Here is a 16,126-nt window from a genome sequence, read left to right on the forward strand (position 1 = left end):
TACTCAGTACTTTGTTGAAGAACCTTTGGCAGCGATTACAGCATCGAGTCTTCTTGGGTATGACGCTACAAGCTTGGCACACCTGTATTTGGGGAGTTTCTCCCATTCTTCTCTGCAGATCCTCTCAAGCTCTGTCAGGTTGGATGGGGAGCGTTGCTGCACAACTCATTTCAGGTCTCTCCAGAGATGTTAGATTGGGTTCAAGTCCAGGCTCTGGCTGGGCCACTCAAGGACATTCAGAGACTTGTCCGGAAGCCACTCCTACATTGTCTGGGCTGTGTGCTTAGGGTCGTTGCCTTGTTGGAAGGTGAACCTTCGCCCCAGTCTAAGGTCCTGAGCGCTCTGGAGCAGGATTTCATCAAGGATCTCTCTGTACTTTCCCTCAATCCTGACTAGTCTCCCAGTCCGTACCGCTGAAAAACATCCCCACAGCATGATGCTGCCACAACCATGCTTCACCGTAGGGATGATGCCAGGTTTCCTCCAGACGTGACACTTAGCATTCAGGCCAAAGAGTTCATAATTGGTTTCATCAGACCAGAGAATCTTGTTTCTCATGGTCTGAGAGGCTTTAGGTGCCTTTTGGCAAACTCCAAGCTGGCGGTCATGTGCCTTTTACTGAGGAGTGGCTTCCGTCTGGCCACTCTACCATAAAGGCCTGATTGGTGGAGTGCTGCAGAGATGGTTGTCCTTCTGGAAGGTTCTTATATCTCCACAGAGGAACTCTAGAGCTCTGTCAGAGTGAACATCAGGTTCTTGGTCACCTCCCTGACCAAGGCCCTTCTCCCCCGATTGCTCAGTTTGGCCGGGCGGCCAGGTCTAGGAAGAGTCTTGGTGGTTCCAAACTTCTTCCATTTAAGAATGACGGAGGCCACTGTGTTCTTGGGGACCTTCAATGATGCAGAAATGTTTTGGTACCCTTCCCCAGATCTGTGCCTCGACACAATCCTGTCTCGGTGCTGTACGGACAATTCCTTCGACCTCATGGCTTGGTTTTTGCTCTGACATGCACTGTGGGACCTTATATAGACAGGTGTGTGCCTTTCCAAATAATGTCCAATCATTTGAATTTACCACAGGATGATCAATGGAAACAGGATGCACCTGAGCTCAATTTTGAGTCTCATAGCAACGGGTCTGAATATGCATGTAAATACGATATTTCTGTTTTTTATTTTTAATACATTTGCAAAAAGTTCTAAAAACCTCTTTTCACTTTGTTATTATGGGGTATTGTGTGTAGATTGATGAGGATTTTTTAAATCCATTTTAGAATAAGGCTGTAATGTAACACAATGTGGACAAAGTCAATTGGTCTGAATATTTTCTGAAGGCACTGTAACTAATGGATACATCTAAACCATTCCAGTTGCAAAGAGGAACCAGACAAGGATGTCCATTTTCACCATTGTTAATTGCTAACAGGCATCAAGTATAAATTATGCTATTATAACATTCTCAATGCTGATGCCCCTTCGACCAATTAGAAAAGGAAGGGATACCACATCTATTTCCATTTGTTGCTGTCGAAAGAAAACCCTGCAACTCCATTTTTGCCATTAATTAATTAATATTAATTAATTAATCAACATTTTTACATTAATTGAAAGTAGTCCCTCTGTACTCAAATAGCTTCTGAAGTTTTGTGATTCTATGATCATCAATACGAACGGCTGTTTTTCTATTTCCTGAAAAGTTTACGTTTTGGAGATACAAGGTTTACTTACTGTAGGTCAGTGACGATTTGTCAGTTTGAATAATATCAACAGCCTTCACAAATTTAATTTGTCAATTTTGAGATTTAAAACGTTTGCGGATATGTGATGATAGTATAACAGGCCAGAGCTCTTGAGAGTATAGCTGTGGTCTGTGACAATGATCATATCATTTTCAATGCTCTGAATCCCAAGTTTGACAGCATTAAAATGTCCATCTTTTAAAATATTCTGTATGTTGATTAATTGCAGGTAAAATTATTGTGGGACAGTCATTCAGCCCTCGTTGGCTACATCACAATGTCAACCATTCTGTTCTCAGAGGCTACTGATCCAACCATTCTGTTCTCAGAGGCTACTGATCCAACCATTCTGTTCTCAGAGGCTACTGATCCAACCATTCTGTTCTCAGAGGCTACTGATCCAACCATTCTGTTCTCAGAGGCTACTGATCCTGTCATTCGCCAGTCCAAGGCGCTTTACTTTTTCCCGCAAGGCTTCACGTTTCCGGCCAATCTCTGATTCCTCCTTCAGCATCTCGTCCAAGTCTTCTCTGTTCAGCACACCCAGCATCTCACTGGACAGGATCCTGGCTGACTCCTTCAGGATGAAGTAACGGATCAGCATGGGCACCTGGTCCGCCAGTCGCTGCACCACTATCTGGGAGAGAGGTGAGGAGGGAGGGAGGAGGTGAAGAGGGAGGGAGGGAGAGAGGGAGAGGGAGGGGGAGATGTGAGGCGGAGGGAGGGGGGAGAGGTGAGGAGGGAGGGAGAGAGTTGAGGCGGGAGGGAGAGACGTGAGGCGGGAGGGAGAGAGGTGAGGCGGGAGGGAGAGAGGTGAGGCGGGAGGGAGGGAGAGAGTTGAGGCGGGAGGGAGAGAGGTGAGAAGGGAGAGAGGTGAGGAGGGAGGAACAGAGTTGAGGCGGGAGGGAGAGAGGTGAGGAGGGAGGGAGGGAGAGGGAGGTTGAGGCGGGAGGGAGGAGGGAGAGGTGAGGCGGGAGGGAGAGAGGTGAGGCGGGAGGGAGAGAGGTGAGGCGGGAGAGAGGTGAGGAAGGAGGGAGGGAGGGAGGGAGGGAGAGAGGTGAGGTGGGAGGAAGAGAGGTGAGGAGGGACGGAGATAGTTGAGGCGGGAGGGAGAGAGGTGAGGAGGGAGGGAGAGAGGTGAGGAGGGAGGGAGAGAGGTGAGGCGGGAGGGAGAGAGGTGAGGCGGGAGGGAGAGAGTTGAAGCGGGAGGGAGAGAGAGAGTTGAAGCGGGAGGGAGAGAGGTGAGGCGGGAGGGAGAGAGAGTTGAGGAGGGAGGGAGAGAGGTGAGGAGGGAGGGAGAGAGATGAGGAGGGAGGGAGAGAGGTGAGGCGGGAGGGAGAGAGGTGAGGAGGGACGGAGAGAGTTGAGGCAGGAGGGAGAGAGGAGAGGTGAGGAGGGAGGGAGAGAGGTGAGGCGGGAGGGAGAGAGAGTTGAGGCGGGAGGGAGAGAGAGAGTTGAGGCGGGAGGAAGAGAGAGAGTTGAGGAGGGAGGGAGAGAGGTGAGGAGAGATGAGGAGGGAGGGAGAGAGTTGAGGCGGGAGGGAGAGAGTTGAGGCGGGAGGGAGAGAAAGAGTTGAGGAGGGAGGGATAGAGGTGAGGAGAGAGGTGAGGAGGGAGGGAGAGAGTTGAGGCGGGAGGGAGAGAGTTGAGGCGGGAGGGAGAGAGGTGAGGCGGGATGGAGAGAGGTGAGGAAGGATTGAGAGAGGTGAGGAGGGATTGAGAGAGGTGAGGAGAGAGGTGAGGAAGGAGGGAGAGAGGGAGAGAGATGAGGCGGGAGGGAGAGAGGTGAGGAGGGAGGGAGAGAGTTGAGGAGGAAGGGAGAGAGGTGAGGAGGGATGGAGAGAGTTGAGGAGGGAGGGAAAGAGTTGAGGAGAGAGGTGAGGAGGGAGGGAGAGAGGTGAGGAGAGAGGTGAGGAGGGAGGGAGAGAGTTGAGGCGGGAGGGAGAGAGTTGAGGCGGAGGGAGGACGGAGAGAGTTGAGGAGGGAGGAGGGAGAGAGGTGAGGCGGGAGGGAGGAGAGGTTGAGGCGGGAGGGAGAGAGAGGTGAGGCGGGAGGGAGAGAGGTGAGGCGAGAGGTGAGGAGGGAGGGAGAGAGTTGAGGAGGAAGGGAGAGAGTTGAGGAGGAAGGGAGAGAGTTTAGGCGGGAGGGAGGGAGAGAGTTGACGCGGGAGGGAGAGAGTTTAGGCGGGAGGGAGGGAGAGAGTTGAGGAGGGAGGGAGAGAGTTGAGGAGGGAGGGAGAGAGTTGAGGAGGGAGGAAGAGTTGAGGAGGGACGGAGAGAGTTGAGGAGGGAGGAAGAGTTGAGGAGGGACGGAGAGAGTTGAGGAGGGAGGGAGAGAGTTGAGGAGGGAGTGAGAGAGTTGAGGAGGGAGTGAGAGAGTTGAGGAGGGAGGGAGAGAGGTGAGGAGGGAGGAAGAGAGTTGAGGAGGGAAGGAGAGAGGTGAGGAGGGAGGGAGAGAGGTGAGGAGGGAGTGAGAGTTGAGGAGGGAGTGAGAGAGTTGAGGATGGAGGGAGAGAGGTGAAGAGGGAGGAAGAGAGTTGAGGAGGGAAGGAGAGAGGTGAGGAGGGAGGGAGAGAGGTGAGGAGGGAGTGAGAGAGTTGAGGATGGAGTGAGAGAGTTGAGGATGGAGTGAGAGAGTTGAGGAGGGAGGAAGAGAGTTGAGGCGGGAGGGAGGGAGAGGAATTGGTTGAGTGAGACCCAGGGTGAGGACTAACGATTAGATGTAAACATTGGTTTCGTCAAAGCTAGCATGTGAACATCAGAGCTAGCAAGTGATCGAGTGGTTATGGGTTAGTTAGTGGGGGTTAATTAGTTAGGTATTTTAGCCACTAAGGTTAGTAGAGTTAGGGATATGCTTAGAAAACAAAAATGTGTATTTTTTTAACAAGCTGGGATTCATACTGCTGCCACCCCAACCATTTTCTTTAAAAATGAAAGTTCTTATCACTGGCACTAGAGGGTGCTGCATGATTTTCTTCCTGGCACAACTCCTCCTGCGCTCTCTAATCTAGACATAGCTACTGTACTTTGGATCTAGTGTTGCGTTGTACCTCATAGTATGAATTGAGCAGTTCAGGGTATTTGCTCCTGCTGTCATAACCTGAGCAGTCTGTTTTCCCTGGGGTTTCCTTCTGCTCTGGTATCAGTGTTTGGACAAAGATTTCATCCTGTGTGTAAACCTGCATCTCCATCTCAAACTGCTCCTTGATCCTGTCCATCCCAATGGTTAACTGCTGTTTCTGGATGTCATCGATGTTGGTCTAGGAGTTCAAACGAAGAGTAAGGATGTAGTATAAAAACAAGGTAAAAACAACACATTTCACGTAATAGGTGTAGAAACGTTATTCTGAAAATAAAATGATGTAAAAAACAGCTTTTAGACAATGAGAAACGGTGTATTATGACAGAGCCCGCCACAGTTATTTACCATTGAAAAACGCAGAAGGCAAGGATAATTCTCAAAGCAATTTTTGGACACAACAGCAAAGTGCTTCTGCACTAGATCTGAAAAACACATACAAATGCATATGTTTAAAAGGTGCTCGCCACTCATAAAACTACTTAAGATGTCACTAAGGTACTATTCAATTCAATTCAAAGTTGCTTTATTAGCATGACATTCAGGCAGTATGTATTTCCAAAGCATCCAAGACAGTTACAACACAAGACATACAGCTGGAAATAAAGAAAAAGGTAAAGAATTAACGTAATGATGTACATCCAAAGAATACTGTGTGTTCACTGTCCCTGAAGCTGTGACAAGATGAAACATGTTTATCTGATGGTCACTCACTATCCCTGAAGCTGTGACAAGATGAAACATGTTTATCTGATGGTCACTCACTATCCCTGAAGCTGTGACAAGATGAAACATGTTTATCTGATGGTCACTCACTGTCCCTGAAGCTGTGACAAGATGAAACATGTTTATCTGATGGTCACTCACTGTCCCTGAAGCTGTGACAAGATGAAACATGTTTATCTGATGGTCACTCACTGTCCCTGAAGCTGTGACAAGATGAAACATGTTTATCTGATGGTCACTCACTGTCCCTGAAGCTGTGACAAGATGAAACATGTTTATCTGATGGTCACTCACTATCCCTGAAGCTGTGACAAGATGAAACATGTTTATCTGATGGTCACTCACTATCCCTGAAGCTGTGACAAGATGAAACATGTTTATCTGATGGTCACTCACTGTCCCTGAAGCTGTGACAAGATGAAACATGTTTATCTGATGGTCACTCACTGTCCCTGAAGCTGTGACAAGATGAAACATGTTTATCTGATGGTCACTCACTGTCCCTGAAGCTGTGACAAGATGAAACATGTTTATCTGATGGTCACTCACTGTCCCTGAAGCTGTGACAAGATGAAACATGTTTATCTGATGGTCACTCACTGTCCCTGAAGCTGTGACAAGATGAAACATGTTTATCTGATGGTCACTCACTGTCCCTGAAGCTGTGACAAGATGAAACATGTTTATCTGATGGTCACTCACTGTCCCTGAAGCTGTGACAAGATTAAACATGTTTATCTGATGGTCACTCACTGTCCCTGAAGCTGTGACAAGATGAAACATGTTTATCTGATGGTCACTCACTGTCCCTGAAGCTGTGACAAGATGAAACATGTTTATCTGATGGTCACTCACTGTCCCTGAAGCTGTGACAAGATGAAACATGTTTATCTGATGGTCACTCACTGTCCCTGAAGCTGTGACAAGATGAAACATGTTTATCTGATGGTCACTCACTGTCCCTGAAGCTGTGACAAGATGAAACATGTTTATCTGATGGTCACTCACTGTCCCTGAAGCTGTGACAAGATGAAACATTTTTATCTGATGGTCACTCACTGTCCCTGAAGCTGTGACAAGATGAAACATGTTTATCTGATGGTCACTCACTGTCCCTGAAGCTGTGACAAGATGAAACATGTTTATCTGATGGTCACTCACTGTCCCTGAAGCTGTGACAAGATGAAACATGTTTATCTGATGGTCACTCACTGTCCCTGAAGCTGTGACAAGATGAAACATTTTTATCTGATGGTCACTCACTATCCCTGAAGCTGTGACAAGATGAAACATGTGTATCTGATGGTCACTCACTGTCCCTGAAGCTGTGACAAGATGAAACATTTTTATCTGATGGTCACTCACTGTCCCTGAAGCTGTGACAAGATGAAACATGTTTATCTGATGGTCACTCACTGTCCCTGAAGCTGTGACAAGATGAAACATTTTTATCTGATGGTCACTCACTATCCCTGAAGCTGTGACAAGATGAAACATGTGTATCTGATGGTCACTCACTGTCCCTGAAGCTGTGACAAGATGAAACATTTTTATCTGATGGTCACTCACTATCCCTGAAGCTGTGACAAGATGAAACATTTGTATCTGATGGTCACTCACTGTCCCTGAAGCTATGACAAGATGAAACATGTTTATCTGATGGTCACTCACTATCCCTGAAGCTGTGACAAGATGAAACATTTTTATCTGATGGTCACTCACTGTCCCTGAAGCTGTGACATGATGAAACATGTTTATCTGATGGTCACTCACTGTCCCTCAAGCTGTGGCAAGATGAAACATTTTTATCTGATGGTCACTCACTGTCTCTCAAGCTATGACATTATGAAACATTTTTTCTAATGGTCACTCACTGTCCCTCAAGCTATGACAAGATGACATTTTTTTTTGCAAACTATCGGTGTATTAAAAACAAAACAAAAAGTGAGTGGAGAACAGTAAAGAAATAACGTGAACGTGCCTTTGATTTTCTGTAGTGTCTCCATAGCTGGATTTTTCAGTTCCCCCACCAGTTCCTGAACAACCCTTTCGAATGAAGTGTAGTCATTGAAACCTGGAAGTTCTCTTCCCCTGTGGTTCTGGTCAAATTCATTGACCACATCTTGGGTCATTTTGTGGTCTAAATTGAGGGAAATATAAGAAAAGGAAGTTCATAATGTTGTATAAAAAATTAAATAATAATGATCCATTAATACTATTGTGCTACGTTACTATGTAATCAGTATTATGATTACCATATTTGAATTGATTTATGCGGTGGTGCATGCTTACACAGTTACCAACATTACATCTGTGTATAGTATCAGTACAAACCCATACATATTTCAGAAATAAAGTGAAAATAGTTATTCCTGTGCAATAACCCAACAATACCCTGTTTATCTATTTAAAATTGTACCTACAGCCTGTTTTGGAGTGTCCAAGCTTTTCAAACCATTTTGCAAATATTTTTTGCATGTTGATGAATAGATTTTCCTCGTTTTTCAGCTCCCCTCTGCACAGCTGATCAATCTTGTAATTGAAATGTTTTATTACCTGAGGGGAAAACGGAACACAATAAATAGCCGGTGATATTTTTTTTAAAGCAGCTTTACAAACTTCAGCTTTTTATTTTAGTTTGAAAAGGAATCCGCTCCTGATTCATACTAATGCAACTTGATATGAAAGGTGACAGGTGACAGGTTGAGTGGTTACTCACCTCGATGAGGTACTTCCTCTTCTCTACAGGATCCACGGGAGGCCCACCCTCATACTTAGTCAATTCCGTCTGAGAAACCCACAGCTGCTGTTTTATCTGATCAGACATCTGCGGCAGGGATTTCTGAAAGCCAAAAACACGGTTTGAATGATAGATAACATTATTGTCATTCAAAGAAGCCGTACGCACCTATTCTGGTTGCTACTGCCCCCTAGGGGTGGGATGTGGAAGCGGACTATCTACCTGTGCTCATAAGCAAGAACTACCTCCATTCCTAACTCGAGGCATAAGGGACAGATGATTAGAAGTTGGCCTAACTTGTATGTGGTTGACCAGGGTTTGAGTGAGTCTAGCAGCTAGGCACTTGGTGGTTGCCCTTTCTTCGTGCAGGAGGGAGCTATACATTGAAAAAGAGAGAGAAGATATAGTAGCAGAACATACATTTACATTTTTACATTTTAGTCATTTAGCAGACGCTCTTATCCAGAGCGACTTACAGTTAGTGAGTGCATACATTTTCCATACATACATACATACACGGTAACTGAGTGTCAAGATGCCGAGAAACAAGTAAACAGTTCACCTGAATTCGTCGTGCTTTTGGAAGAAGTCCATCTCATCCTCAATTGCCTCATTTATGGTGACGCCATCGTTAATTTGTTTCTGACCGCGACATTTCACAATAACATAGCCCATATTGAGAGGGATGATTTTATTGCGAACAATGTCCAACACGTCCTTCTCTGTTCCCCTGTCAATCAGGTCTGGCTTTGTCAGAATGGCTGTTAAGACAAAAGACAGAAATGAAAAGCGTTACGGTTAGAGCACACCAACAACACTTTGCGTTACGGTTAGAGCACACCAACAACACATTGCGTTACGGTTAGAGCACACCAACAACACATTGCGTTACAGTTAGAGCACACCAACAACACATTGCGTTACGGTTAGAGAACACCAACAACACATTGCGTTACGGTTAGAGCACACCAACAACACATTGAAGACATTTCAGTGCAAATATACCTTTCCTGTAGTATGATATTATGATTATTATTTAATCTACTTTTAAATGATTTCTTTACCCAGAGTTCTTGTGCCTTCAGGATCCACTTCTTTGGCCATTTTCAGAGCTTCTGTTGTTGCTATGTCAACATTGCATGGCACCACCACCAGGTTAATGGTTTTTTGTTTTGCTAAGATTTTCAGAATGAGACTTTTGATCTAGAGAAAAGCCAGAAGAGCATGATTGGCGTGGTTTTGTTTTCAGTTCTTGGTAATGGCACTTTTGAGAGGACACTGGGTGGTTAATGTAACATATTTTTTTTGGTATTAATATGCCGAGATCACACTACTTGAATCCCAAAGTTATCAAAATCAAGTCTTACTTGGGCTCCAATGTCTTCTGGTTGTCCTTGCACAGGTACCCTGGCGATCCCAGGTAAGTCTATCAGAGTGAGGTCACACACTGAAGAGGACATGATCTTCAGACTGATCAGTTCATGACAAATCCCCACTCCCTCTCCGGCTAACTCGTTCTGGGCTGTTAAATTAAAAATTGAAGAAATATAGCTGTGCACTAGAACCTCAAAAGGTACAGTCAGTTATGGATTGGACCAATCACCCGAACAGGCAATATCGAACTGGGACAATTATTAAATCCAAAAAAGCATAATTGCTGTCATCTACAGACAAATGTAAATATTGTTTACATGTACTAAACACATCAGACATGTCTGGCTAAATGATCAGAAAATGCATGTAAATATGCAATACTATAATATTAACATTTAATCTAACCTTCTTTAACGTGTTTCTCGACTTCTGAGGGGTTACCGACATTAATACATTTGTCTCTGTATGAGATGGCAGCCTTCCAAGCCACTCCGCTAACATAGCAGAGTCTGAGTTCCAATGGACACCTGGTGACAATACCTGGAAATTAACATGAAATTACAATACATCCAACCCAATACATCCAACCCAATACAACCAACCCAATACAACAACCCAATACAACCAACCCAATACAACCAACCCAATACAACAACCCAATACATCCAACCCAATACAACAACCCAATACAACCAACCCAATACAACCAACCCAATACAACAACCCAATACATCCAACCCAATACAACCAACCCAATACAACCAACCCAATACAACCAACCCAATACAACAACCCAATACATCCAACCCAATACAACCAACCCAATACAACCAACCCAATACAACCAACCCAATACAACCAACCCAATACAACAACCCAATACATACAACCCAATACATCCAACCCAATACAACCAACCCAATACAACCAACCCAATACAACCAACCCAATACAACCAACCCAATACATCCAACCCAATACATCCAACCCAATACATCCAACCCAATACATCCAACCCAATACAACCAACCCAATACATCCAACCCACTACAACCAACCCAATACAACAACCCAATACATCCAACCCAATACATCCAACCCAATACAACCAACCCAATACAACCAACCCAATACATCCAACCCAATACATCCAACCCAATACAACCAACCCAATACAACCAACACTATACATCCAACCCAATACCACCAACCCAATACATCCAACACTATACATCCAACCCAATACAACCAACCCAATACAACAACCCAATACAACCAACACTATACATCCAACCCAATACAACCAACCCAATACAACCAACCCAATACATCCAACCCGATACAACCAACCCGATACAACCAACCCAATACAACCAACCCAATACAACCAACACAATACAACCAACCCAATACAACCAACACAATACAACCAACACAATAAAACCAACCCAATACATCAACACTATACAACCAACCCAATACAACCAACCCAATACAACCAACCCAATACAACCAACCCAATACATCAACACTATACAACCAACCCAATACAACCAACCCAATACAACCAACCCAATACAACCAACCCAATACAACCAACCCAATACATCAACACTATACAACCAACCCAATACAACCAACACTATACAACCAACCCAATACATCCAACACTATACATCCAACCCGATACAACCAACCCGATACAACCAACCCAATACAACCAACCCAATACAACCAACCCAATACATCCAACCCGATACAACCAACCCGATACAACCAACCCAATACAACCAACACAATACAACCAACCCAATACAACCAACACAATACAACCAACCCAATACAACCAACACAATACAACCAACCCAATACAACCAACACAATACAACCAACCCAATACAACCAACCCAATACAACCAACCCAATACAACCAACCCAATACATCCAACCCAATACATCCAACCCAATACAACCAACCCAATACATCCAACACTATACATCCAACCCAATACAACCAACCCAATACAACAACCCAATACAACCAACACTATACATCCAACCCAATACAACCAACCCAATACAACCAACCCGATACATCCAACCCGATACAACCAACCCGATACAACCAACCCAATACAACCAACCCAATACAACCAACACAATACAACCAACCCAATACAACCAACCCAATACATCAACACTATACAACCAACCCAATACAACCAACCCAATACAACCAACCCAATACATCAACACTATACAACCAACCCAATACAACCAACCCAATACAACCAACCCAATACAACCAACCCAATACATCAACACTATACAACCAACCCAATACAACCAACACTATACAACCAACCCAATACATCCAACACTATACATCCAACCCGATACAACCAACCCAATACAACCAACCCAATACAACCAACCCAATACATCCAACCCGATACAACCAACCCAATACAACCAACCCAATACAACCAACCCAATACAACCAACACAATACAACCAACCCAATACAACCAACCCAATACATCAACACTATACAACCAACCCAATACAACCAACCCAATACAACAACACTATACAACCAACCCAATACAACCAACCCAATACAACCAACCCAATACAACCAACCCAATACAACCAACCCAATACATCAACACTATACAACCAACCCAATACAACCAACACAATACAACCAACCCAATACAACCAACACAATACAACCAACCCAATACAACCAACACAATACAACCAACCCAATACATCAACACTATACAACCAACCCAATACAACCAACCCAATACAACCAACCCAATACATCCAACCCAATACATCCAACACAATACAACCAACCCAATACAACCAACCCAATACATCCAACATTATACATCCAACCCAATACAACCAACCCAATACAACAACCCAATACAACCAACACTATACATCCAACCCAATACAACCAACCCAATACAACCAACCCAATACATCCAACCCGATACAACCAACCCGATACAACCAACCCAATACAACCAACCCAATACAACCAACCCAATACAACCAACACAATACAACCAACCCAATACAACCAACCCAATACATCAACACTATACAACCAACCCAATACAACCAACCCAATACATCAACACTATACAACCAACCCAATACAACCAACCCGATACAACCAACCCAATACAACCAACCCAATACAACCAACCCAATACAACCAACCCAATACAACCAACACAATACAACCAACCCAATACATCAACACTATACAACCAACCCAATACAACCAACACTATACAACCAACACAATACAACCAACCCAATACATCAACACTATACAACCAACCCAATACAACCAACACTATACAACCAACCCGATACAACCAACCAAATACAACCAACCCAATACAACCAACACAATACAACCAACCCGATACATCCAACCCAATACATCCAACCCAATACAACCAACCCGATACATCCAACCCAATACATCCAACACTATACATCCAACCCGATACAACCAACCCGATACAACCAACCCAATACAACCAACCCAATACAACCAACCCAATAAATCCAACACTATACATCCAACACTATACAACCAACCCGATACATCCAACCCAATACATCCAACCCAATACAACCAACCCAATACATCCAACCCAATACAACCAACACAATACAACCAACACAATACATCCAACCCAATACATCCAACCCAATACAACCAACCCAATACATCCAACACCATTATAACTCCGATATCATGTCTGACTAAATGTATTTTTTCTGGATATCTGGATAGTCGAAATTCAAGTAAATTAAATAAATAAATAAATGCGCTTGACTCTATTGACCAATCAGAATGGCGCAGAGGTAAACAGCGGACATGCTGCTTTTCGCAGTAGTTTTGGCTAAAAGCAACAGTGAAAGAGAAGTCTGATTTTCACCATGGTAGAACCGATTCTGTTACAAAAAGGTTTTCTGGTGAGCATTAATCTGTGTCAGGTCTTGTGGAAACTCTGTTAGGTGCGCGCCTGTAATTGCTATTTGAAGTGGGGGAAAATACCAATGTCAGGGCCAGAGGACTAAATGCGCAGCAGCAGCTTTTATAAAAACTACATTAAAAAAAGTTTGTTGTTTTATTAAATTAAACATTTCAAATGTCATAGTATATCCTTGTAGGTAACAATGTTACAAGGATAATCTAGTTTAGTTTACAACAAAGCTTTGTCAAAATCGACCTAAAAAAAATTACAATAAAAATGAACATTCACTCAAGTGATAGAACACTAACGTCAGTTCGGATATTCGATTAACCTAGTTGCTATATTGCCTTTTGTTCAATAATAACACTGGGCCCGCAGAACAGAGTATCTTACCGTTCCCTCTGGGCAGTTCCACCCCAGAGAGGGCCTCAAGCACAGAGCTCTTTCCTGAACTCTGGTCTCCCACCACAGCAATAGCCGGCAGTGGTAGGTCCTGATCAATCCCAATGGATCTCAGGTAGTCTATTAAATCAATATAGGGCCTGACCCCCTCGGCCAGCTGCTCCTGGAATTGCCCACTTGTTGGTTCACTGGGAAAGCATTAACATTTTACATTTTAGTCATTTAGCAGACGCTCTTATCCAGAGCGACTTACAGTTAGTGAATACATCTTTTTTTTATACTGGCCCCCCGTGGGAAGCGAACCCACAACCCTGGCGTTGCAAACGCCATGCTCTATCAACTGAGCTACATCCCTGCCGGCCATTCCCTCCCCTACCCTGGATGACGCTGGGCCAATTGTGCGCCGCCCATGAGTCTCCCGGTCGCGGCCGGCTGCGACAGAGCCTATGAATTCGAACCAGGATCTCTAGTGGCACAGTGATGCAGTGCCTTAGACCACTGCGCCACTCAGGATTATTTTACTCAGGACACTTTCGCACTGTTTACTTAAAATATGCATAAATAATTATCATGGAATAAAGGTTGAATCCTTTGCCAAATGCAGGTATTCCAACTTTAATGGAAATCATGCAATGATGTCAGTTGACATATTGCATGAACAATGTAGCTACACATGCAGATTTTTTTAAATGAGAGTTTTTCAAAATATTTTCATGCAGCGTTTCCCAAACTCGGTCCTGGGGACCCCAACGGGGGTGCTCGTTTTGATTTTTGCCCTAGCACTACACAGCAGATTCAAATAATGACCTCATAATCAAGCTTTGATTATTTGAATCGGCTGTGTAGTGCTAGGGCAGAAACCAAAACGTGCACCCCTCGGGGTCCCGAGGACAGAGTTTGGGAAACGCTGTGGAAGCGCCTAAAGAAGTTGGAAATGAAGCTGGTATGTCAAAATCAAAACCTAAAATAATGTTTTGCCCCCCTTATCCATCCTCGTGATTTGCTTATTTATAATTTCTTTGTTTATCCTTTCCCTCGCAAACACAATATATCATTGAAGCAAATTTAACATTTAGATTTTTACTGTTGTAATTTATGTTCATGCCCAGTTCCTAAACTTAGAATTTGCATCAACAAAATCATATCAAATATACAATATTGTACAAAAGAAGTATTCAACAAGTGCATAAAAGTGGTTTGGATTCGTTTTAAAATAATCTCACCTCATTTTGAATTGAATTGCCAAGGAAACAAAAAAATGTTGAGTGTAGTTCTCTTGGATGAAATCACTTCTATGAAAACGATAAGCTCAATCAAATGTATTTTATCTTAAATACCCATAAACCTCAGAGTGGTTGGGCTATTGTTCAAAGCGCTTGCACTCCACCCATTCTTTTTTCCTGATTGCCAATGGTGATATCCTCTTGAGTTGTAAAATAATATTGGTGGCATTCTAGGACATTCTACTTTCACCAGAGGTGAAACGTGCTGATTGAAGCAGTTTGGCGTCAACATTTAGACGTTAGTCCCCAAAAAATGTCTGCTCTCTGTTTTCCTACTTCTAAAGTGATCTCTAATAAGTTGACAACAACAAAATATGTTTTAAAAACTGAATTTAAAAGGGCATTAAACAAAACAAAAAACACGGCCTATGTGGCAGTGGTAGAAGTCATAAACATCAGTTCTAGTCCCAGAATTGACTACAAAGTGTAAATTGGATAACTTTGAAGTCAGCATTTTCTAAAACGAGAATGTCTGAGACTTAAGGAATCGATGACGTCTCCACTTTCCTTGGCATATTTGATGTTTGGGTTTTGATTTCAACCATGCCCACTAACGCGGGATGGTAATGCCTAGGGTACAAGGCTACTCGTTTTCGTAAATTGACAGTTGATACATTTGGATTGGATTATACTCAAAATCAGAAAAACAGAAGTGTTTTAAAATGCCAAAAATTATTTGCACGTTTATAGACCATGAAAGCTGCCGATCAGGAGGAGCGGATGTGTGTGTGTGGTGTGTGTTGTCCAAACTTAAATCAGGGTTTGCTGTCACT

At 43.7% G+C, this 16,126-nt stretch overlaps 1 protein-coding gene across 1 annotated transcript; it reads right to left on the reverse strand.

Annotated features, from left to right (window-relative positions):
- Window positions 1–1,286: 1,286 nt before the first annotated feature.
- LOC121530697 (interferon-induced GTP-binding protein Mx2) lies at window positions 1,287–15,368 on the reverse strand. The gene is made up of 13 exons (XM_041835857.1): window positions 15,294–15,368; window positions 14,062–14,258; window positions 10,061–10,195; window positions 9,649–9,803; window positions 9,346–9,484; window positions 8,844–9,042; window positions 8,579–8,657; window positions 8,261–8,383; window positions 7,965–8,097; window positions 7,523–7,681; window positions 5,164–5,240; window positions 4,787–4,996; window positions 1,287–2,375 (listed from the first exon to the last, which is right to left on the reverse strand). The coding sequence occupies exons 1-13, from the start codon at window positions 15,296–15,298 to the stop codon at window positions 2,154–2,156; spliced, it is 1,833 nt and encodes a 610-aa protein (XP_041691791.1). The 5' UTR covers window positions 15,299–15,368; the 3' UTR covers window positions 1,287–2,153.
- Window positions 15,369–16,126: the final 758 nt, after the last annotated feature.

Source organism: Coregonus clupeaformis, chromosome 18 (assembly GCF_020615455.1).
Source record: "Coregonus clupeaformis isolate EN_2021a chromosome 18, ASM2061545v1, whole genome shotgun sequence".
Classification (NCBI taxonomy): Eukaryota; Metazoa; Chordata; class Actinopteri; order Salmoniformes; family Salmonidae; genus Coregonus; species Coregonus clupeaformis.